This window comes from Notolepis coatsorum, assembly GCF_963971535.1.
Source record: "Notolepis coatsorum genome assembly, chromosome: 3".
NCBI lineage: Eukaryota > Metazoa > Chordata > Actinopteri > Aulopiformes > Paralepididae > Notolepis > Notolepis coatsorum.
In genome coordinates this window covers 63,775,856-63,785,855 of record NC_140167.1, presented here as the reverse complement: position 1 = coordinate 63,785,855, position 10,000 = coordinate 63,775,856, and the positions used below count along the sequence as shown (strand labels likewise).

The 10,000-nt window shown below is 45.3% G+C and overlaps 1 protein-coding gene across 1 annotated transcript in view; it reads right to left on the bottom strand.

Moving 5' to 3' along the window:
• dennd1b (DENN/MADD domain containing 1B) overlaps positions 1 to 10,000 on the bottom strand; it is a 467,783-nt gene that overhangs the window by 126,433 nt on the left and 331,350 nt on the right. The window contains exon 12 of the mRNA XM_084311228.1: positions 3,380 to 3,425. Coding sequence (XP_084167354.1) covers positions 3,380 to 3,425 — 46 coding nt within the window. The remainder of the gene's footprint in view (positions 1 to 3,379; positions 3,426 to 10,000) is intronic.

Genomic DNA, 10,000 nt, shown 5'->3' with positions numbered 1-10,000 from the left:
TTTGCTGGATTTTCGACGAATTAGTGAGTGTGTGACAAACTGTAACCCTTCCTGATCGCAAACCCTGACCATAATCATAACCCTAACCATAACTTAACCCTGACCGACCATAATCATAACCTTAACCCTAACCATAACTTAACCCTGACCATAATCATAACCATAACCTAACCATAACCCTGACCATAATCATAACCTTAACCCTAACTTAACTCTTCATTCAGTGGTTGAGTCTACATGGTCCTCATTGTGAAGGGCCATCAATGAGGACCGTTTACATTGTGGAAAAAGGGCACCTCCCCCGAAACATCCGTGTGGCGATAAGGAGTCAGACTGGAGAACCATCCTGGTCACAACACCGCCCAGACCCACGGTGCTCACTCTCTCTCACACTCTCACTCTCACTCTCAAGGGCCTCCCATAATCGAGCGGAACGTACGCGGAGCGGACTCCCCGTGGAGGTCCGTGCGGACTCTTTGGGCTTTCATAGTCGAGCGGACCTCAGCGTACCAATTTCCTACTTGTCTCGCGCCAGTTTACAACATTTTTCCCACGCTGTTTAGACTTCTGTCATGTCGTCGTCATCCGATGTCAAAATAAAGAGTCTAGGTTATCTCCGTTTCCAATATTTCTAAATAAAACTGGCAGTTTTACACACTTCATTTAGAAAAGCCATTCAAACTTCTCAAGTTTCTTCAGATGATGAAAAAAGACATGGTCCAAATGTATATGAATTGGAATGGATGACGATTAGCGATAGTAAAATTAAATGTAGCGTCATCTACCTGCCAACGTTTTACCGGACCAATCCTACCCATTTAATCATGATCCTGCTCTACTCTCACTTGACATCTCTTCCAGATTCCAATAGCTAGTTGTTTGGTGATGAGCCAATCAAGCCATATTATATCTCTGAGTAAATTGTATTTGATATTTTCATTCTGAGTTAATAAATTGTATTAACCGGATCCACCGACTTGGCGTCACAAACTTGCTGTGCCTATGCGCGGTGTCCGTCCACCTGAGCAGAGAGAGGGTGTATTTAGTTAGATGGTCGACCTGTTTGGCAAGACTTCGATGTCTTCCCGCTTCTCTCTGGGCCAGGTGAAAGTGTACGGTGTGTTGTTAAATTGAGATTATGGCTGGATGATAAGGTTAGTATGCGTATATGTTTGATCGGTGTTGTGTACGTTACGGGATTTCGCGCGTGTAATGATTATCCCGGGTCCTACGTGGAAGTAGGTGTCAGGGATTGAGATTATCTCCCATCAACGAGGGATTCCCAGCAGTAGCCCCTCCGAGTATGAACTGGACGATGATGCGGGCTCCTCCGGGTACATACTGGATATGTGGCTCGAAGGCGTATCCCTCTCTCCCGGCTGGTTGGAGCGGTACGTGTGCCCTCTTCACCAACGAATAGAAATAACGAATAGAAATAAATGCCATGTCAATTACTTCCACACACCGTACTTGCAGAACGTGTGATTTTTTTCAGGGCCCTAATTCCGGTTTATGGTGTAAAGTCTGCTATGGATCAGATCACGGATCAGATCACAGATCTGGCCACACTTGTGGAGGACCTGGCCAACATGACTGCTAATGGTTATCATTCATCAACAGTGAATTAGCGTCTGTCAGGTTGATAACAATACAGAAAAAAACAGGGCGGCTCTGGATTTTTTGTTGGCCAGCTCAGGTGGTACAGTACTTGTAAATTGATCGGTCAGGAGTGTTGTGTTTTTGTACCTGCTAATGATAATCTGACCATACCACGCATCATTGAACATTTGCGTAATATTTCGAGGACTGCGCATGTACCCGCTGTATACACCTTGTTTGATTGGATGACAAAGAAATTTGGTGCAATAGGATCGATGGTGGCACAGTACATTGCGTATGCCGTGATAATATTTGTTGTTCTGATTTTGATCATGCATGCGGTCCAGTTTTGTATTGGGTGTGTCGTGAGCTCGTTTTGCACAGGGACCGCTACATCCGTGATGGTCGCTATGGACACGAGAGAGGAGCTGCCGGATGAACCACTTAAACCTCTTGCACCATATTTTCGTTATGCTTTGAGTTCCATCATGTGAAGCGTTGTTTTTTTTTTTTTATCCACTTTTTCTCCCATTTTTCTATATTTTCTCCCATCCCAATTTCGTATCATCCAATTCAACCCTCCCCTGTCACGAACGCTGTTTCTTGCCTCCCACAAGCCGGCTGCAATGTGGACTAAGTCATACATAGCACAAGTCCCCTCCGGTACTTGAGGTAACAGCAGTCGCATCTTTTCACCTGCGCAGCTCGATCTCTCAGTGTCGAGGAGTAACGCGTGGGAGGCTCACGCTGCCCCCGACACTTCCTGATTCTACTGCGCAGGCGCACCAACCGACTTGTAGGAGTCGCTTGTTCACAACGCCCGATCCCCACCCTTCAGTTTCCCTCCCCGTAATACGGCCAATGTGTATTCCTGCGGACGACCAGCTAAACTGAAAACAATGTGGAGAGCTGGATTCGAACACGCGAATCCTAGCGTCTCCACACTGGTGGCGAGTGCCTTGCCCACTACACCACCTAGCTGAAGCGTTGGTTTTTTATCCCTTGTTGTCAGTTTGGGGTTTGTTTTGCCAACGTAGGCTACAGGTGTGGTGTAGAATATTTGTCTACTTGATTGTAACGAGGAGGGGAGTTTTTTCAGATTCTGGGCCATGTCAGAGTTGGGAAGGTCACTCGTTGATATACTTGCTAAATTTGCTCCTTGTGATGTTGGGTCACGTTGTTTACTGGGATTAATCGGGCTTACTAAATTTACTTCACATTACATTGGGTCGGTTTGTTTACTAGAATTAATACCGTTATTGTGGATAAGAAAGAGTGAGATTCACAACTCTGAAATTAGAAGGATACATGTCGAACTTAATTCGGTCAATCAAGGGTCATATTGTGAATTGTGTGTTTAAATATTTATTTTAAATAATCTTTTCCCTTTAACATCGTATTCAAATACTAGGTTAAATATTTCTATTAATTTGCATTCTAAATCAGAAGTTTTATTCACATTATGAGAAGAGAAAAAATGTAATTGTGGGCGATAACAGACTTGTCTTCTCTTTGTCTCCTCCCTCTCCCCAAACGCCCAGTTTATTGTGTCCCCCCTCCCCCTCTCCTAGGTATAAATGAGGTCCCTTTTCTCTGAATCGGTCTCTTCTTTCCGATTCCAATAGCTAGTTGTTTGGTGATGAGCCATTCAAGCCATATTATATCTCTGAATACATTTTATTTGATATTTTCATTAATAAATTGTATTAACCGGATCCACCGACTTTAAATCGGCCACATTCTTTCACAACACACACACACAAGATGATACATAACGTACCTCTAGTAGACTGAGGTGGACTCCGACCAGGTATGGCATGGGGGCGCTGGAGAAAAAGAGATGAAAACACAGCTGTTAGCATTAGAGCTGATCAGGACTAAACCCTGAAACAAAACCATGAACATCACACCTTCCTGCAGGCCAGTGCTGTGTGGGTCGGCACCTATGCATTCAAATGGGCCCCCAAATGATTATCTCTGGAATTATCAGATGAAACTAACGTCCTCTCCAGTCCATTGGGGGAAAAACAGACATCTTGAATAAATCACTGTAGGTCTAAAAGCAGGATAGATCTTTTTCTTTTTTTTCTTTTTTTTATCCGTTTGGGTTATAAGAATTTATTCTGAAAATGTGGCTCCCCGGGGGGAAAAGGCCACTGCTGTAGGCTCTACTGACGTGTTGCTCACTAGTTTAATATAAGAGTTAGGGTTAGTGCTAATCAGATAGCTGTGTAGTTGTGTAGGGTTAGGGTTAGAAGCAGTACTAATCAGATAGCTGTGTAGTTGTGTAGGGTTAGGGTTAGAAGCAGTACTAATCAGATAGCTGTGTAGTTGTGTAGGGTTAGGGTTAGAAGCAGTACTAATCAGATAGCTGTGTAGTTGTGTAGGGTTAGGGTTAGAAGCAGTACTAATCAGATAGCTGTGTAGTTGTGTAGGGTTATGGTTAGAAGCAGTACTAATCAGATAGCTGTGTAGTTGTGTAGGGTTAGGGTTAGAAGCAATACTAATAATCACATAGCTGTGTAGTTATGTAGGGTTAGGGTTAGAAGTAGGGGTGGGGGGCGGTCAGGTGGCGTAACGGAGATTGCGTTCGTCACCAAACCCCGGAGCGGCTAGATTCGCCTGTTCGAATCCAGCTCACAGCTCCGGGGTTGTCACCAGCTTGGCTGGCCGTTCACACTAATACAATTGGCAGTATTAGAGGGTGGGAGAAGCTGGCGGGGTGGGTCCGGGTCGTTGTAAACAGCGACTCCTACAGTTCGGTCGGGCGCCTGCTAAGCGCGGATAGGACTTGAGTGGGATAGTGTGATCCTTCCACACGCTACGCCCTCTCAATGAGAATCCGCGCTGCCAGGTGAAAAGAAGCGGTTGATTGGCTGGACATGTGTCGGAGGAAGCACGTGATAGCCTCCACTCTCCCAGACCGACTGTGGGGGGTAAGTGCGCAGTGAAGGATTTGGGGTGCTTTTTCAATGTATGTGATGTATAGATTGGGGGGAGATGACCACAGCTAAAACGGTGCCGGGTCAGAGAGGTCGAAGTGCATGCGGACGGTGGAAGCAGGAGACGGTGGTTCAGTAGAGCAGGGTGATTGTTGTGAGGCACACTGCCAGCGAGAGAATGTTTTGAATTCCTTGTAAGAACAAAGATAACGGAGCGGTACAGAGCGAGGGAGAGGGGTGACCTCTTTAATGCAACAGTGAATGAAACGTTTAATGGTGTGAAAGGTTATTAACGCAGTTGTTATGACAGCGCGGCACATGACAACCAGAAGGCGGGGCCGTCGTTGTTACGACGAAGATCTATAAGTCGAACGGTGTTTCCGGGTGTAAGGCAGACCAAGAGCGAGTAGGACTGAGATCACACAGAAGACACTCTCTCCTCTCATCACAGAGAGGAGGGGGGGAGAATGCCACATCATCATTAGCTTCGGCTAACGCGAGGAGGGTTAGGCTAAAGACCAGGCCTGAACACTATCGGACTGAATAACAAAAGGACGATAGACGAACACACCGAAAGATCATTAGAATAGACTCTTCAAGGACAATACAATCTGTTAACATCTGAGCTGAGGTTTCTGTTTATCAAATAAAACCACGCTCTTCCTTGTAAGGTATTTCACGTTGTCGAAGTGTCGGATTCTTACGGAGGTGGAGAATTATTATGGTTTGCGGATTGTACTAACGGGGAGAGATAAGGATCTTATCAGCCAGTATAGAGACGTCAGGACCATTAAAATGACACAACGCAGAGGAATTGGATGGAGGGCCAAACAGACGAGGACGTGATACTGGCCAGTTTGATCAGGATCTAACAGCAGCGACCAGGAAGGGGATTGGGAATTGGCATAACGACTAACATTGGGATGGGAGAAAATCGGAGGAAAATGGAGTAGGGGTGGGAATCACCAGTTTCATCACAATACGATATAGATTCTTTGGACAACGATACGATATTTGCCGATATCACAAAGTCTGCCACGATACAATACGATTCAGGTGTCTGCGATCGATATGAGACGATATTATATGCCCATTTAACACAATCAGTAACATTTAGATCAACTCAAAAAAGGCAACGGAAATATCATTTGACATTTAAATTTTTTTAGCTCTTCCAGACATTTAAATGAAAAACAATCTATTGTTTTTACAAATAGACCTCCTCCTGTTCACTGTAAAGTGCCACATTTTCATATATTGAGCTGTAAACTTTAAGTAAACATTTTTGGAACTCACAACACGCAACCTAAAACCCCTTCCTCTCCCAAACCGTTCCTACAACAGTTTTATGTTGCATGATGATCATGAATACATTTATTATGTATTGTATTTTTTATGTTTAAATATCAACATTATCTGTCCATCCTCAGTAAATTTACTATCAATATAATATACTCCTCTGACTTCATCTGGTCTTTCCAAACGCACACACACACACAGAAAGGGAGGATGCCCCTCCCCCCTTCGCCACTACGCACACACAGGGACTTATTTCTGGTCGCAAAATAGACACTCTGTAGCCCTGCTCTGCTGTAATGTCTACACGGGATTTTCAAAATAAGAGCATCACAATATGAACGGATCTTTTTACGTTGCATCGATCCTATTGGATCATTGATAATAGATCGATATATCGATCTGGATCGATGTATCGTCCCACCCCTAGTTAGAAGCAATACTAATCAGATAGCTGTGTAGTTGTGTATGGAGGCTCTTCTCTGTCCGGCCTGCTTCAGTTCCATGCCTGGGCATTAATCCTTAATCATGTTAGCTCTCAACAGCAGGCCTACTATAGCTCAATGCCTGCATTGTACCCGTTCATGAATGTACTCCACAGCCACACACACACACGTATATATAAATGCAAATACACACAGCAAACACATGCACACACACACACACACACACAGCGAACTGCCTAAATCCAATTTAGTTTCTATCTAATCAGTGTACGGAGGTTCCCCCCATTAGATTGAATAAGGTAACGATGAGGCTTCACAGTGTGTTTGAAATCACATTGGCGTGTCGGTGATGAACAGCTCCTGACAGTATTCACATCTCCCTTTACCGCAAGGTCCCACAGGGAGACCAGCCACACGCCAAGCCATGCTACCTTCTGACTGTGGCCAGTAAGTCTATTCAGGGAGAGAAATCAGAGGTGCAACCACAACATAATGTAGTTCTGAACTGCAAGATAGATGGGTGGGGGCTGCTTACGTGTTTTTTTTTATAAATCCTAATCAAATAAACGTTTAAACGTATGGAGAGTGTGGCTTCCATCCATCTTGCGCTTTCCATTCTTCACAATTCTACCAGCCACATTCGGTCTCATCGATTTTAGAAAATGAAATTGACAGCTAAGAAATGTAATTGGCTGGTGAAATTCTGCATCAGTGTTGCTGGTTGACAAAGAAGATCGATTCATTGCCTAGAGTGTACTGTCAATCACCACAGCTTTGATAAGGAGTAGACATCTTGTCATAGTCTAGTGAGGTGCAGAGCATCAGGCAGTAGGAGAGGACATCTTGTAATAGTCTAGTGAGGTGCAGAGCATCAGGCAGCAGGAGAGGACATCTTGTAATAGTCTAGTGAGGTGCAGAGCATCAGGCAGTAGGAGAGGACATCTTGTAATAGTCTAGTGAGGTGCAGAGCATCAGGCAGCAGGAGAGGACATCTTGTAATAGTCTAGTGAGGTGCAGAGCAGCAGGCAGTAGGAGAGGACATCTTGTAATAGTCTAGTGAGGTGCAGAGCAGCAGGCAGTAGGAGAGGACATCTTGTAATAGTCTAGTGAGGTGCAGAGCATCAGGCAGTAGGAGAGGACATCTTGTAATAGTCTAGTGAGGTGCAGAGCATCAGGCAGTAGGAGAGGACATCTTTTAATAGTCTAGTGAGGTGCAGAGCAGCAGGCAGTAGGAGAGGACATCTTGTAATAGTCTAGTGAGGTGCAGAGCATCAGGCAGTAGGAGAGGACATCTTGTAATAGTCTAGTGAGGTGCAGAGCATCAGGCAGTAGGAGAGGACATCTTGTAATAGTCTAGAGAGGTGCAGAGCAGCAGGCAGTAGGAGAGGACATATTGTAATAGTCTAGTGAGGTGCAGAGCATCAGGCAGTAGGAGAGGACATCTTGTAATAGTCTAGTGAGGTGCAGAGCATCAGGCAGTAGGAGAGGACATCTTGTAATAGTCTATAGAGGTGCAGAGCAGCAGGCAGTAGGAGAGGACATCTTGTAATAGTCTAGTGAGGTGCAGAGCATCAGGCAGTAGGAGAGGACATCTTGTAATAGTCTAGTGAGGTGCAGAGCATCAGGCAGTAGGAGAGGACATCTTGTAATAGTCTAGTGAGGTGCAGAGCATCAGGCAGTAGGAGAGGACATATTGTAATAGTCTAGTGAGGTGCAGAGCAACAGGCAGTAGGAGAGGACATCTTGTAATAGTCTAGTGAGGTGCAGAGCAGCAGGCAGTAGGAGAGGACATCTTGTAATAGTCTAGTGAGGTGCAGAGCATCAGGCAGCAGGAGAGGACATCTTGTAATAGTCTAGTGAGGTGCAGAGCAGCAGGCAGTAGGAGAGGACATCTTGTAATAGTCTAGTGAGGTGCAGAGCATCAGGCAGTAGGAGAGGACATCTTGTAATAGTCTAGTGAGGTGCAGAGCATCAGGCAGTAGGAGAGGACATCTTGTAATAGTCTAGTGAGGTGCAGAGCAGCAGGCAGCAGGAGAGGACATCTTGTAATAGTCTAGTGAGGTGCAGAGCATCAGGCAGTAGGAGAGGACATCTTGTAATAGTCTAGTGAGGTGCAGAGCATCAGGCAGTAGGAGAGGACATCTTGTAATAGTCTAGTGAGGTGCAGAGCAGCAGGCAGTAGGAGAGGACATCTTGTAATAGTCTAGTGAGGTGCAGAGCAACAGGCAGTAGGAGAGGACATCTTGTAATAGTCTAGTGAGGTGCAGAGCATCAGGCAGCAGGAGAGGACATCTTGTAATAGTCTAGTGAGGTGCAGAGCAACAGGCAGTAGGAGAGGACATCTTGTAATAGTCTAGTGAGGTGCAGAGCAGCAGGCAGTAGGAGAGGACATCTTGTAATAGTCTAGTGAGGTGCAGAGCATCAGGCAGCAGGAGAGGACATCTTGTAATAGTCTAGTGAGGTGCAGAGCAGCAGGCAGTAGGAGAGGACATCTTGTAATAGTCTAGTGAGGTGCAGAGCATCAGGCAGTAGGAGAGGACATCTTGTAATAGTCTAGTGAGGTGCAGAGCATCAGGCAGTAGGAGAGGACATCTTGTAATAGTCTAGTGAGGTGCAGAGCAGCAGGCAGCAGGAGAGGACATCTTGTAATAGTCTAGTGAGGTGCAGAGCATCAGGCAGCAGGAGAGGACATCTTGTAATAGTCTAGTGAGGTGCAGAGCATCAGGCAGCAGGAGAGGACATCTTGTAATAGTCTAGTGAGGTGCAGAGCAACAGGCAGCAGACTTGCAGAGAATGTACACGGGTGGGACACACTTTAAATAGTCGTGGAATCGGGAGATTCTCCTCTTTCCGCCTGATGTGAGAGTTTGTCTCCATGTCCCACAGCCAGAGTACCGGAGGGCAGACGTTCAGCCTAGAATCTACTAAAATCTTCAAACATCTAGATTTGCCTTTTTTGTCTTACGAATCCAGACCAGTAATCCTTACCTTCTATAGCGATATGGCCCCAAATGGACGAAAGCAATGTAAAAACTGACCAACAAGCCGCATGGAAGTGTCGTCACTGACATTTTATAGAATGGCACGACAAGAGGCACCTGTTGTGGAGCTGGCTGCAGCACCTGGTGCACCAACAATGGCAGGCAAATTGTTGCAATCATGTAAATAGATCAGTGTGCAAGTTTGGAGTGTTTTTACAATTTATTTATTAATTAAACAATTTTGATTTATTTCACTGGGTGAGACTTTCAACACCATTTCCAAGGTAGCTTTTGTTTGTACTATATACATATTATATGACGTTTTCAGCCCTTATCCCATTGCAGTTCATTATTAAAAATAATACGAAAAGTTTCTCTTTTAAGTGGTTTTCTAGTGCGCACAGGTGGCATAAAATCGGTCGAGGCTCTTGAAAGTGGGACACCAAGCGCTGGCTGGCTGGCTGCAGATTCCCAAAACGTAAACATAAGACTGTGCACAGGTTTACGCTTCACTCGCTTTCTTTTGAAGATCCACCTGAAAGTGTTCTAGCTGCAAAGCATTCACAGTGTGACAATAAGAGATGGACTTCAACGTCTTCGTGATTTGCCTGGTGTGGCCTGGCTTGCTTGCGTGTAATGAGTTCCTGGTGACACCGTCTCATTAAAGGGAAAAGAAAAGGACAATACCACCGTTTCTCTGTACTCGCCGACTGTCCTCCCCCTCTGTGATGGAGCT